Source organism: Podarcis filfolensis (genome assembly GCF_964270895.1).
Source record: "Podarcis filfolensis genome assembly, chromosome: 12".
In the NCBI taxonomy this organism is placed as follows: Eukaryota; Metazoa; Chordata; class Lepidosauria; order Squamata; family Lacertidae; genus Podarcis; species Podarcis filfolensis.
The window spans coordinates 45182540-45197560 of NC_139614.1; the positions used below are offsets into that span (position 1 = coordinate 45182540).

The 15021-nt window shown below is 41.8% G+C and overlaps 1 protein-coding gene across 1 annotated transcript in view; it reads left to right on the plus strand.

The window, feature by feature from the left end:
- Positions 1-15021, plus strand: part of PTPRN2 (protein tyrosine phosphatase receptor type N2) — a 601734-nt gene that overhangs the window by 26747 nt on the left and 559966 nt on the right. The window contains exon 2 of the mRNA XM_083579333.1: positions 11987-12037. Within this exon, the coding sequence (XP_083435459.1) occupies positions 11987-12037 (51 nt within the window). The remainder of the gene's footprint in view (positions 1-11986; positions 12038-15021) is intronic.

Consider the following 15021-nt stretch of genomic DNA (forward strand, 5'->3'; position numbering starts at 1 on the left):
CATTCCAAACGTGGTCTCTCGCTGGGCACAGCACAAAGGTTTAGTCAGGCTTTGGCATAGGGGTAGGGAATTATCTTATTATCTGTCAAATGAAAATTCCTCCTTATAATACTTTCTCCTTCCTGAACTAAGCAAAGCTGGGTTTTCTTGTGCTCACTATTTGCATACCTAGCCTCTTAGGACATATTATACAATCATGCCTGCCCAGGATTGTTTTAGCAGTTTGCTTATTTATATGGAATACATCCTGCCCTATTCTAAGGGCTTAGTACAATGATTTGTTGTATAATCAAAGGGTATTATTTAAAGATACACAATGTGGGAACCTTGCTGAAGCTAAGCAGGGACCATGACTGGTAGGAGGCTGTCAAGGAACCCTGTTTATTTTGCTTTGAGTTCTGTTTATGGAAAAGGCAGGACATTAAATGTAACAATAAAGTAAAATATTAAAATAGAATGAAAACGTCAAGTGTATTTTACTGCAACCCATTCACCAAAAGCTAGCCAAAGCAACACGATGTCGACACTGGCAAACATCTTAACATAATGCGTAATTGCATGGCAGCTCATAACTCTATCATTGTTGGGAGTCTAGCCAATAGCTTCTGGACTCTACTGGAAATTCCAGAATCCTGATTTAATGTGCCATTCAGCAGAGTGCTGGCCATACCAGGGCCAGCCGAAGATATTTCGCTGGCTTTGGCGGAGCAGCAAATGATGATTCTCTACCCAACCACCCATGTCAATGCACATAGTAGCCAAGGCCAGTCAAGTTGTTTTGGCATCTGAGGTAGAAAATCCTACAAGTACTTCTTCCCCTTCTTGGAAGTAAAATACAATAATAAATTAAATAATTTAGCAGCTTCATGACACCCCAAATCAGCTGTTTCACTCTGATGAAAAGTAGGGACATATCTGTGAGCCATATCTGCACCATGTTTAAATAGTTTGTGAGGCAGTCTGACTTGCCTATTGTAAACTAATCACCCAGGAAGCCCATGAATATTTTTGGGTATACAGTGGTACCTTGGGTTACATACGCTTCAGGTTACATACGCTTCAGGTTACACACTCCGCTAACCCAGAAATAGTGCTTCAGGTTAAGAACTTTGCTTCAGGATGAGAACAGAAATCGTGCTCCGGCGGTGCGGCGGCAGCAGGAGGCCCCATTAGCTAAAGTGGTGCTTCAGGTTAAGAACAGTTTCAGGTTAAGAATGGACCTCCGGAATGAATTAAGTACTTAACCCGAGGTACCACTGTACAGTTTTGCTCTTGCATAGGGAACAGAAAATCTCACTACAAATTCCAGTCACTTCCCCTATTTGCATACTCAGTCACCTGATGATATATTGACAAGCCAGTTCCTAAGTACCCTGGAGTTTTCTTGTTGCTTTCTTTCAACTTCCGATTCAACAATGGATTTTTCAAAGGCTGATATAGTAGGACATAACCTGGAGTTATTTTATATTATAAGAGACGTGTACGTAACCTACAAAACAACAAAGCCAGAAACTTTGTAAATATTGACGTTTGCCAGTAATCATAAACCTTTTATTTGAATGCCATAATGGGAGGGTTAGTACATTCACTTTTGTTGCTGTGTGGCAGAAGAAAAGGCTGAGGGAGCTGCCTGGTGCTCTTCATGGGTTTCAACAAGAATGCCGCCATTTGTACTGTTTTGCAGGTGTAATGTTGCATTGCCATTAGGGACAGAGACAAGCCCTGAGGAAATACAGTGGTACCTTGGGTTACAAACACCTCGGGTTACAAACACTTCAGGTTACAGACTCCGCTAACCTAGAAGTAGTACCTCGGGTTAAGAACTTTACCTCAGGATGAGAATAGAAATCGTGTGCTGGTAGTGCAGTGGCAGCGGGAGGCCCCATTAGCTAAAGTGGTACCTCAGGTTAAGAACAGTTTCAGGTTAAGAAAGGACCTCCAGAAAGAATTAAGTTTGTAACCGGAAGAACCACTGTATAGAAGTTTGTCTAACTTCAGCTCTGTCCCTAGCACACCGCCAACTCTGACTCTCTTGCTTCTCCTGGTAGTTTTTGCCTAAGGTAGATAAGCCACCTTGGTGGCAACAGTGACACTATGCCACCATATTCCCTATGACAGCATATCCTTGAGTTCTGGCATAGGAAGATTTAGAATAAATCTCACTCCAGCAGAGAGTGTAAGTAGGGCCAGTGGAGCATTGCTTTAGCTTTAGAAAGGCGGCATACAAATAAAATGATTGATTGATTGACTGATTTAATTTCATTCAGTTTGTATTTCATGGATCAGAAGTTAACTATACTTTGATTTCACACGTCTCAGGATTTTACAATACATATGGCTCAAAAGACATGCCAAAATGCATTAAAAATATTTTAGAGACTACTGTAATAGTCTCTGTCTTAATAACAGCTGCATAAAATGGAAAGAGTGAGACGTTCCAACAGCCTGGGACTGGTTGACGAAATGTGTTGAATTGTCATGGATAAACTGGCCAAATTAATTCAAAGGAGGGAAGGAAGAAGGTAAAAGTCCATATTTTATGAGAGATGGAATTGCTGTATTGATTATTGAAATGAACAATATGGAAATTTAAGGCTGTGAATATATTTGTTTGTGTAGACTGTGCATATTATAAAGTAAAAAATGCATTTAAAAATGTGCACATTAAGCTAAAACACTTATTTAAGTAGGAATGGTTATACTTCCCAAAAAATTACAGATTAATGTGTAATGGAATGGAAGGGATGTACGAATAAGCAAACGTGAAATTGACACGGACTAAAACAGACCTATCTAACCACACCTAGCTGTAAGTCAGAAATACAATCCATTCTTAAAGCTAAACCATGATTTGGCTTAGTATTGCATCTGAACCTGGGCTTGTTGTCTGCTTGCTTTTTTAAAAAAGTAATTTTATTAGTTTTAATAAAATACAAAGATTTAGGATAATTGTAAGGGACACGGGTGGCGCTGTGGGTTAAACCACAGAGCCTAGGACTTGCCGATCAGAAGGTCGGCGGTTCGAATCCCCGCGATAGGGTGAGCTCCCGTTGCTCGGTCCCAGCACCTGCCAACCTAGCAGTTCAAAAACACATCAAAGTGCAAGTAGATAAATAGGTACCGCTCCGGCGGGAAGGTAAATGGCATTTCCGTGTGCTGCTCTGGTTTGCCAGAAGCGGCTTAGTCATGCTGGCCACATGACCCGGAAGCTGTATGCCGGCTCCCTTGGCCAATAAAGCAAGATGAGCGCCGCAACCCCAGAGTCGGCCACGGCTGGACCTAATGGTCAGGGGTACCTTTACCTTTAGGATAATTGTACAGCGTAGCTTACAAATCTTAAGAAGGGACTTAGTTAAAAAATGTGTAACATGAAAATAAACAATAAATAAAAATGTGGTCTGGATTGGGGGGGGTAGGGATGGTACCATTAGGAGCATATACATACATTTCTTAACAATAAACAGAAAATAGAAAATAATGTTTGGGGCTTATTCATTGGTGTATATAGAGAGCATATAAGGAGAGGGAGAATGGTCACCTGTATTTCATCAAGTCAACCATAAACTTCTGAATGCTGGATGCTGGCTTGTGGTTTGTTCTTGTAGACAAAACCGCAAGCAGTAAGTCAAGAACACACCTTGATTACAGCTCTCATGGTATGTCTGCAGCAAGACAAAACAAAAACCTGGGTTTGAACGCAATGCTAAGTCAAATGATAGCTTAGCTCTAGGTGGTACAGCAGCAGGATGACCAATGGAGGAATGAAATGGCTTCAGTTTTTACTGTAACTACCTGTACACTTGCACATTCTCACTTAGCAAGGAAATTCCAGGATGTAATTCACAAATCATGGTTAGGAAGCATAGGAGTGAAAAATCTTACTCGTCCCTGCATACATTAGGTCTCAAGAGAAGTACAATTTTCTATCAAAAGCAGTATTTCAGCAACTGAGAGAGAATATTACCATTGATGGTAATAGGATTCTGCAGACAGATGTTTTCTAAAAACAGAATATTCTCAGGCCCAGAGAAAATACTAGCCGTTCAAACAACAAAAGGAGAAAGCAAAATAAATAAGAATGGGAGCCTACTGGGAGCAGCGATCAGTTTCTGAACACAGTTTCATACTCACAGAACCACTATGAAATTATACTGAGCCAAATGTAGGACAGAAATGAGGTGAGAAACAAGAGCAAACTTTATAAGCTACAAGAGAAAAATTAAGCAGCACAGCTGTAATGGCATATTTTAACTTCCAAGCCCTCTGACATAATTTGAAGATGCAAATCAAGTTAGAACTGTCGTGATATACAAGAAATGGAATAGTTCATTCCATAGCTCATACAAGCACAGTGTTAACTGACACAGAATATCAATACTTAGAAATAACCAATCAATCCAAATAATGTGTAGCTTAAAACCATAGGATATCACAAGGCAGATATTATTATTGGCCCACTTTCCCAACACTCATTCAAAGCAGTTTACAGAGAAGCGTAACAGGAATACAGTGGTACCTCGGGTTACATATGCTTCAGGTTACATATGCTTCATGTTACAGACTCCGCTAACCCAGAAATAGTGCTTCAGGTTAAGAACTTTGCTTCAGGATAAGAACAGAAATCGGGCTCCGGCGGCGCGGCAGCAGCAGGAGGCCCCATTAGTTAAAGTGGTGCTTCAGGTTAAGAACAGTTTCAGGTTAAGAACGGACCTCTGGAACAAATTAAGTACTTAACCCGAGGTACCACTGTACAATTAAAACAAAAGCAGAACGGGAATAGTCAACATTGAAGCTATAAAACAACAACTTACGTAAAAGCAGTGGTCATGGAAATTTCTTAGAAACAGCAGAATGATTTAACATCTGCTGAAACAGACATGTTCACGCCCAACAACCCTATATCATATGGCTTATAGGCACAAGCAAATTGCACCCACATTGATTTCCCCAGCTAATAACTTGTGCAGTTTGTATGTTGCTTCCCTTTCACCCCACCCATAGCTGTGCGCTATGATAATGATAATTTCCACTGTTGCTTTTTAGTAGGGAGGGTCATGGCTCCACCAAGCTCTGATGTACAGCAGAAAATAAGCCGCTGTGGTGCTGTTGCAGCAACTGCAGTTCCTTCCCTGTTAGACAAGAATCATGGTAAATAAAGGACCATGTGAGTTAAGGATAGTATTTTAAATGTCAGGGATTTCCCGCCCCACCCCCATCCCCACTACTAGTGTTTAACATAGCCAAACCTGATTTGCTTTTTGGATGCATCAGTCAAAGTTATGCTTTCCCAGCCTGGTTGCAGGGAGAAATATTTCATATTATAATAGTCACTTGTTTAACAGTTGCTGAAGAAAATGTGTCAATAGGGTAAGGTGACTGAGAAGGATTATACAGCCTGTAGAATGACTTGCTGCTCCACTAAGCAAGTGGCTACTAAGAACCCCCTGAAATCACACTGTTCTGCGTATTGTAATTTATCTCTGATACAAAATTATAGCCTAAGTAAAGGTACCCCTGCCCATCAGGGCCAGTCGTGACCGACTCTAGGGTTGCACGCTCATCTCGCTCAAGAGGCCGGGAGCTGGCGCTGTCCGAAGACACTTCCGGGTCACGTGGCCAGTGTGACTAAGCTGCATCTGGCAAGCCAGCACCAGCGCCGCATACGGAAACGTCCAGCCGTGGCCGACTCTGGGGTTGCGGCGCTCATCTTGCTTTATTGGCCAAGGGAGCCGGCGTACAGCTTCCGGGTCATGTGGCCAGCATGACTAAGCCGCTTCTGGCAAAACAGAGCAGCACACGGAAATGCCGTTTACCTTCCTGCCGGAGCGGTACCTATTTATCTTCTTGCACTTTGATGTGCTTTTGAACTGCTAGGTTGGCAGGTGCTGGGACCGAGCAACGGGAGCTCACCCCGCCGCGGGGATTCGAACCGCCGACCTTTCGATCGGCAGGTCCTAGGCTCTGTGGTTTAACCCACAGCGCCACCCGTGTCTCTATAGCCTAAGTAGTACACTGTAAATTAAAGAAGAAAATAGCCCTGCATTTTATTAGTTATTTAAAAAATATACCTCACCTTCTTTGGAGGCAGGGTTGCAGGCAGGGGGAAGCCTCCAAGGTGGCTAATAATTTAATTAAAGCCAACAAAAAGCTCCAAACTAATTTGAATCCAATAAATTACATGTGACTATATGCAAAAGAGCAATGCCAAAAACTTCACGACATCTGATCAAACACCCAAAGGCACTGGAAAATAAACATTATTTTACTTGGCACTGAAACAACAGCTACCTATTTGCCACATGAATTTGGTGAGAGAATATTTCTTAAATGGGGTAAGTGCTTCAACTCAAAGGGTCCTGTTGCTAGTCAATTGAGGGTAACCGGAGAAGGAATATTAAAGCTAGTCTCCTAAAAGGCATGTAGGTACTGACAAGAAAAGGCAGACAGCATGATGATGATGATTGATGATGATGATGTATCACCCTTCATCCTAGGATCACAGGACAGTTTACAGTATAAAAACACAAAAATACATAACATAGTAATAAACAAAAGAAATACTCCTCCCCCCCCAGTTTAAATGGCCATAGATTATAATATATTTAAATAATTATTTAACTAGCCAAAGGCCTGAGAGAAGAGGAATGTTTTTGCCTGGCGCTGAAAAATGTGTAACAAACGCACCAGGTAAGACTCCCTGGGGAGAGCATTCCACAAATGGGGAGCCACCATAGAAAAGGCCTGTTCTCCTACTGCCACCCTCTGGACCTCTCGTGATCCCAAGTTTTGTAGGACTTCATAGTGTGAAACCGGAACACTGAATTGTATCAAGATAAACTGGAAGCCAGTGTAATATTTGAATACTATCAATAACTGTTCCATATTCACATGTTTTCATGTAGCCGCCTTACAGCTATATCCTCTCTCCCAGAGCTGGCCCAACCATGAGGTATGGGTGAAGCAGCTGCCTCAGGCGGTATATGCACATAGGCGGCACCCCACCGCTTCTGCTGGAGTTCCAGTACAGGGCGTTGCTGCTCTTCCAGCATGGCGTTGGGACAGCCCCTCTTGTTTGTGCTAGATCTAACATGGATGTTGACCAGGCTATGAATAACTGTAGTGCAGTGCAATTTCTCGAGTAATAAAACCTTCTTGGGAACTAGAAATATGTCATTTCAGTTCCTTTCCTTTCTGTAGTTTCTGCTGCCAGTGAAAGCTAGTTACATGTACACTGGGTTCTTACTGATATCCAAGCTCCACAGAGCATGAGCAACACCAAATCAGTTCTAGGAGCAGATGGCATATACTAGTTCCAGCAGCCTGAAATATTTGAAGAGGCAGAGCACTGTGTTTCCTTCTGCAAAGGGGAATTAGGAATGAGGGTAGCAGATGGGTCACAATGTGATGTAAGGGAAGGCTCTTCCATATTTAAAGACCACTGATATTAGAGAAAGGGAGTAGGATGGCACTGTTTAGTGGATTAATGAATTGATTAGATTACTAGATTAAAATAAGTTTGTTTTAACAACTCCGTTTGAAAAATCATGCTGAAGAAGAAGAGGAGTTTGGATTTGATATCCCGCTTTATCACTACCCTAAGGAGTCTCAAAGCGGCTAACATTCTCCTTTCCCTTCCTCCCCCACAACAAACACTCTGTGAGGTGAGTGGGGCTGAGAGACTTCAGAGAAGTGTGACTAGCCCAAGGTCACCCAGCAGCTGCATGCGGAGGAGCGGAGACGCGAACCTGGTTCCCCAGATTACGAATCTACCGCTCTTAACCACTACACCATGCTGAAGATTTTAAACAGTGTAATGCAGATGCTCACAGGACCTGGACCTTGTAGTTGCCATCTTGCAAGAGGCATTCCTTTCTCTCCTGCAAAAGCGAATGGCTTGCCGGAGATGGTGTTGGCTGCAACACATCAGGAGTCGGCAACCTTTTGCGGCCAGTGGTTCATTTGGCCACCACTCACAAAATGCCTGTCCTGGGATGTATGGCTTCACGCAAAACAGCTGCGAAGTCTAATAGAGAAAAGGCACACAAAATGGTAGGGGCTGCATGCCACCCTACAGCCACCCCACCCATGCAAGAGGGGAAAAAAGGCACCTGCAACACACTTGTAGAGAGATGGTCTTTGCACACCTCTTCAGACTGGAAGGGAAGATTCAATCCTGATATTGAATGAAATGTGGGCATGTTTAAAAGGGCATGTTCAATGTAGGATAAGCCGAACCAGCACAAATAGGAACTGAGCAGGATTGCACTTGGGATTTTTGAGGGAAAATTTACTGAGACCTTCTGTGGGTTGCACAAAACGTATTGGTGAGCAAATTCTCACCTGTAGGCACTACACTGGTGACCCCTGTATCACATTATCTAAATCAGATAATGTGGAATCTGTGGCCCTCCATATGTTGTTGGATTCTAACTCCCCAATTTTGGTCTGAAACAGCATCCTTTTTTCATCCAAATTTTGCATTTTCATATGCAAACTTAAAGCAGATTGCACTAATTAGTCAATTTAAACTGATATGGTTGAGTAGCTGAGTGTTTTTCAATAAAATATTGATATATGAGGGGAGGAATGTATGGCTTGTTTCTGACACAAGGTAAATCCTGCATTCATTTGCATTTATTTTAGCAGGAAACTAAGGTGGGGAGGGTGGGTATTTTGCTAGAAGATGGAAGACAGTTGTTTGTAATGCATGACGTGAGTAAAAGGATCTGCAGGATACGATACTGCTTTGCTCTTCAGTAATGATTTATTACTGTCATTAACCATTAGCAGGTAGATGATATTTAAAATGAAATATGTTGTTTCTTAATGCTGTAGCAAATAATAACAAAAAATAAATTTGTGTTTAAATTAGCATTTTGACTGCTGGGTGAAACATGCATAACTTTAGCTTCAGTTAATGTAAAACTCAATTCAAATATCATGCGTTTTTCAAGGAGATTTAGAGGTCCTTCTAATCTGCTTTCCCCAGCAAACCAGTACCAGAGTTTGCCACACATGAATTTATTAATTTGCTATTCAAGACATAGATCCTCTGGTTAATTGCATCAGATGCCTCATTCTAATCAGCATGTAATTGTCAAGTTTTGTTGAAACATTGAAGGTGCAGCTTTGTATAATAAGTTTTTCTTGTGCGTATTGAGTACATATTAGGTGATAATGCAAAAGGGACCGAACAGAATTAAAATCACTTATTTGAATTACACACTTGTTCCAAAGTAATCTCTTTACGTTTGGTGCCTGAACAACAAAATGGCAGATTCAATATAAGGAAGTCAAAAGTCAGTAGGGACTGGCTGTCACCAAAATTGCTACCCATATTTATGTTGATGGGGTCAAACTGAGTATTAATTAAACAGTGCATTCAAGGCAGTTCATATCGACTTATAAAGCAATAGGTAACTATTACGTGGATTTGTAGATGGTTGGCTGACCAAACCCAAAGAGTACTCACTAATAGTTCCTCATCATCCTGGAAAAATGTGGCAAGTTAGGTGCCACATTGGTTCTGTCCTGGGCCCGTTGTTGTTTAATGTCTTTATAACAACTTGGACGAAAGAATTGAGGGGATGCTCATTAAATTTGCAGGTGACACCAAGCTGGGAAGGGTAGCTAATGCTTCATAAGACAGAATCGGGATCCAAGTTACAAGAAAGGAGATTCCGACTAAACATCAGGAAGAACATTGTGACAGTAAAAGCTGTTCGATAGTGGAGCAGGCTTCTTCAGAACATAGTGGACTCTCCTTCCTTGGAGGTTTTTAAACAGGAGTTGGATGGCTACCTGTCATGGATACTTTAGATGGGATTCCTGTATTGCTAGAGTTCGGACTAGATAACCTTCGGGGTCCCTTCCAACTCTACAATTCTATGATTCTGTGATCAGAGACCACATCGAATAGATGTGTTTTGATGGGCGATTTGAAGGAAGGGAGAGAGATGGCACCATGTACATGTTCAGGGATACCTTTATTCATAGGAAGAAGCAGGGGAGAATATGTTGAGTTATTCTGGAGACATGTAATCAGCTGAGCATGGTGGAGTTGGATAAGTAGAGATCATGGATAGGGAGTAATGAGGAGCTTGGGCCAAAACTGTAAGCCAGTGACAGCATCTGAAGAGGGGTGTTTCTTGGTCTGAACAATGGAATAAATTAGTACTTTTGACAGGGTAGCTGTGGATAGAGAGATGGGAGGTCTGAGTTGTGAAAGAGGAAGACCAGATAAAAGATGACCAGAACATGAACCAGTATTATAGCTGACGTAGCAGAGAAGAATTGGCTTAGAGAGAGGAAGAATGAGGGGGAGAGAGAGAACAAAGAGAAATGGCAGGACTTGACAGCTGATTAATGTGCGTAGGAAAGAAGATAGAAGAATGAAAGATAAAACTGTTGCATGAATGGCTGATTAAGAGGTTGCATAGTGATTTTGTTGACAGATACAAAGAGGGATTGAGGAGAAGACTTAGAAGGAAATGTAAGTAGTCCAGTCCTGGGCATGTTTAATTTGAGAACACAACACTGAGAATAAAACATTTTGCCTTCAATGCAAATTGTGATACCGTAGCTAAGTATGTTTTTAAAGGTGTGATTTTGTCATTGCTTTTCGTTCCCATCTACTCAGTTTGTTCTTACTACCCCAGCAAGTGTAAGATATGTCATGGCCTACCATGACAGCTGATATATGATAGGTGTATCGCATGCAAATTCTAAACCACAAGGGATAAGGTTCGAATTATTTCACATGTAGCTTGTCTACTAGAGTTGAGACTACCACCATAAGAAGAAGAAGAGAAGAAGAAGAGTTTGGATTTGATATCCCGCCTTTCACTCCCCTTCAGGAGTCTCAAAGCGGCTAACAATCTCCTTTCCCTTCCTCCCCCACAACAAACACTCTTTGAGGTGAGTGGGGCTGAGAGACTTCAAAGTGTGACTGGCCCAAGGTCACCCAGCAGCTGCATGTGGAGGAGCGGAGACGCGAACCCGGTTCCCCAGATTACGAGACTACCGCTCTTAACCACTACACCACACTGGCTCTCATAATCACTATGATGATGAGCATGCTTTCTAAAACTCTTGCTGGTCTAGGTGGATCTAGCTTCCTTTATTGTTTATCGATTTAAGAGAGAAGATACCAGAGACACCCGCAAACTTAATGTCTGAATTCCCAAAACAACTTATAGTGCTTTTATCTAACTCATTTCCCCTGATTTTTGTTGTTGTTGCAGCCGGTGCACAGAGGGCCACTTTCTGTGTTACAAAGCAATTATTGCCACGCAGAAGAAACAGAACCATTTCTACCATGGTGTACCTGTTTGCTTCTGCAAACAGAGATTTCAGAAAGCGATTTCTTGGTTCTCTTTATGAGTGATGTCTTCCACCTGAGGTTGACCAAAAATAAAAAGTCTTTCTGTGTACAGGACCTTGTTATAGTGGCCATCCAAGGAAAGTATTCAATAAGTACCAGAAAGATTATAGAAATGTGCCCTGTCTGATATGTAATGGGAAGAAGTTCCCAAGGGTAGGTGCTGTTACACCAAAAGCCCATTTCGTTCATTGTATTGAATGGACCTTGATGAGATGGTATCTGCAGGAGAGGGCCTCCTGCAATGATCAGTTGGGTATATAAGCAGTGACACCAGCTTTTAGCTATTGACTTCAGATGGTCATAGACACATTCTGGATTTGAGGCCCAGCATAACAGCTAGAAATACTACATGAGAGCTGTGCCTCGGGAAACGAACCTTTGGGGACCAGGCGCTCAGTAGCAGGTATTATATTTCTGTATTCTTCCCATTCATTCTTCCCATTTACTTTATGCTCTTGGCTTCTTCTGTACTGTTCAGTTTAGAATATCAAACAAAGGTCTGACTCCAGTTTGAGATTTTATAGCTTGAGATGTTGGGACTGTACTGCAACTGCATTGCTTTCACACCATCCTGATTTTGTGTTTTCATTGCATTCTTTCTAGGCTGCCTGTTTGAGGATGACCTTTGCAAATCATTTGAAATCTGCATAAATGGTAAGTTTATGAATAACTGGCACACATTGCTAAGCAGCTTGTTGTATATGCGTACATCGATGCATGTGGAATCTCTCTGCCAGTAAGAATTAAGAGATCCTTCAACTCCCTCCCGCCCAAGGCAGATTTTTGTATAGTCTGAGCAGTCATTTGTTAAAATTTATTTATGATGAGGGGTGGTGGTAGTGCAAACTTTTGTGCCCATGACAAAATTTGTAGATCCGACACTGGGTGGTGGTGGTGATGGTGGTACCTACCTATGAACCTTTCTACATAGGTTACTCTCTCCTTCTTGGTTGTGGCAGCTTCACCCTCCTTCTTTCATTACCTGACTCTCTCTGAGACATCATGAGAGGTCTGGAGCCCTTTTGCACCCACTCTGACACACGTGTAGCAAACCCTTATGAGCAAGGAGCCAGCCTTCTTCCCTGCATGTATTAAAAATACCTTAGGGTGTGCGACATACTTTATGGACACCCCCAATTATGCAACTGTTGATAGACTCTCTTAATTATGACTTTTTTAATAATAATTTTTATTAAGTTTTCCATTTTAACAATCCAATCAAATCACATTAAATATTCCAAATTATACAAATATATATCATAAAGTCCAAATATTTTGCCAAATTATAACTTTTTTGTTAGGGGTTCCCATGCTTCAAGTTCAGTGGAGTCCTTCTTCCTTGCATACCAGCAGGAGAAAGAAGATAGTCAGAAAGTCTGTTTCATCTACAGTTTATTTCTGACTGTACAACTGTACAAAAACATGTCCGTTCACTCAGACTTCTCCGAGCAACTCACTCAGACTTCCTTCACACAAGCAACAGGAAGGTCTCATATTACACAAAGAACAAATGCCTGTGAAATCCCTGGAGCTTCCTGCCCCACGGTTAGCTCCATCATGTGATGTAAACATGTGATGCTTGTTCGCAGCTGCGTAGTACTTATATCCCAACACAATCATCTCATATTCTACTGCTTTGAGTGTCCACTAGTCCCATCTTTAAATCTTCTTGTTATTATCCTTGGACTCTCTTAATTATGACTTAGATTGATTTAAATATATATATGTACCGAATGACTGTTTAGTAATTTTTGTAACATTTTTGTAATTTTTGTAAAATTACGAGAAGTAGTTTTGTAAGAGAAAGAAAGTAAGTACAACGTTAAAAAGAATTAATTAGAGTGGTGGAAAACAGATGATGGGTGAGCTTCACTCATTGCATCATATATTTCCACTGGGCCACGTAGAGCCTTTTTTGTCTATAACAATAAGTGTTCTACTAAAGTGCTGATATCTTTGCAGTAGAGGCTATATTTGTTGTAAAGGCTCTGTTATCTTATTTACATTTGCTGAGTGGCTTGTGGTAGCAGTCATGCAGTGTTAATTTTCTTCTGTAAACCATTTTTATTGGCTTGCTGAAATCTGCTGATTCAGAGTTGGTAAGGTAGTGGTGCATTTTTTTTAATGCTTTCCTAATGGCAGGACAATATGTCAAATAAGATCTCTGAGTCTTGCTCTCCAGAGTTTTTCCGTTTACAGATTGATTTCATATACTTCAGTTTCTGTCACTAGTAGAAAACTGCCTCATATGGTTATGTCAGGGAACTGCCATCAGTGCCGGAGGGAGAGAGCAAGCTCCAGAGGGATTCCAGAGAGCGTCCTGGGATGGGGAGAGGCAGCCCAGCTTCTGGGGAAGAGAATCAGCGTAGCACCAGTGGAGAAGGGGGGCAGATGGGGGAATCGGCGAGGCGGTCCCATGACTCCTTGCTGGGAAACAGCGGGGAGAGTAAGGGTCCTCTGCTGCCTACGCCCTCCTTGCGCAGAAGGCTTCCGCGCAGGGAGAGTAGGAGGAGACTAGGCGTCAAAGAGCTTCTTTGCTGGAAGAAGTTTAAGAAACGCCCACTGACAGATTCTGCCAGCGATTGAGACAGCCACGGGTGAGTGGCTGTCCGGACAGAAAAGGTTCACTCAGGCAACCCAGCCAGGTGTTGGCACCGGCTTACGCACGAGCAACCCCTAGAACCATTACAGGTTATGAGCCTGAAAAATTGATATCCTCCGGTAAATATGTGAATAATGAGTTTTTATCATGGAAAGTGTGGAAGGAGGAAGGAAGAACAGCCTGGGTGGATTGATGTGTTGCTTTCCAGATGTGTGTGTGTGTTTTATCGTTACAATCTTTGTTAACTTAAGAGATTCTGCAACATACAATGTGATCAAACAGGAACTGGTGATGATATACATATAAAATTACAGATCACTGTTGAACAAATACAAACAAAAAATAAACCCAAGTTAAAATAAAGGTATGTGAATGCACCAAAGGTAGCAACTAGAACTTTATAATGTAGACATAATGATTAAACAAAACAAGGTTACAAAACATGAACCCTATCATACCAAGTGAAAGTACCGTATTTGAAATATTCAAATGCCTTGAGTCACGATATCAGCCATATTCATTCATAGGATAGGCAGGGTTCTTGGCCATGTTCTTCCTTGATTACAAATGAAATACAGTCAGACCAAACAAGTACAAAAGCATCCCCTTTCCCCCTTTGGCATCTAATGGCTATCAGTTTTATTAGTTTTTCCAGCAGGGCAAACTTTACTGTACCAAGATGGATGTTCTCTGTGGCACAATGGGTCAGTGTGGTTTTTTGTTCATCAGAAGGTTGGTGTTTGAGTCTCCTCAGGGATGGCTGTGGGCAGGATTCCTGCACTGCAGGGGGTTGGAGTTGGAAGGGACAGTGAGAATCACCAACTCTACAGTTCTATGATCCTAAGTAGTAAGATTGGCCTCATCTATCCCCCCCCCCCAACTGTGTGATGGTCCATCCTAGCTGCTATAAGCAGGTGCACTATCAAATGCTTATTATGCTTTTTTGTTATCCTTGTCAAATATAGATAAATGTGCTAATTGAGAGTTGGGATAATGTGGCAGTTAAAGATCATATCCGTTTCTCTGAATACCGTAG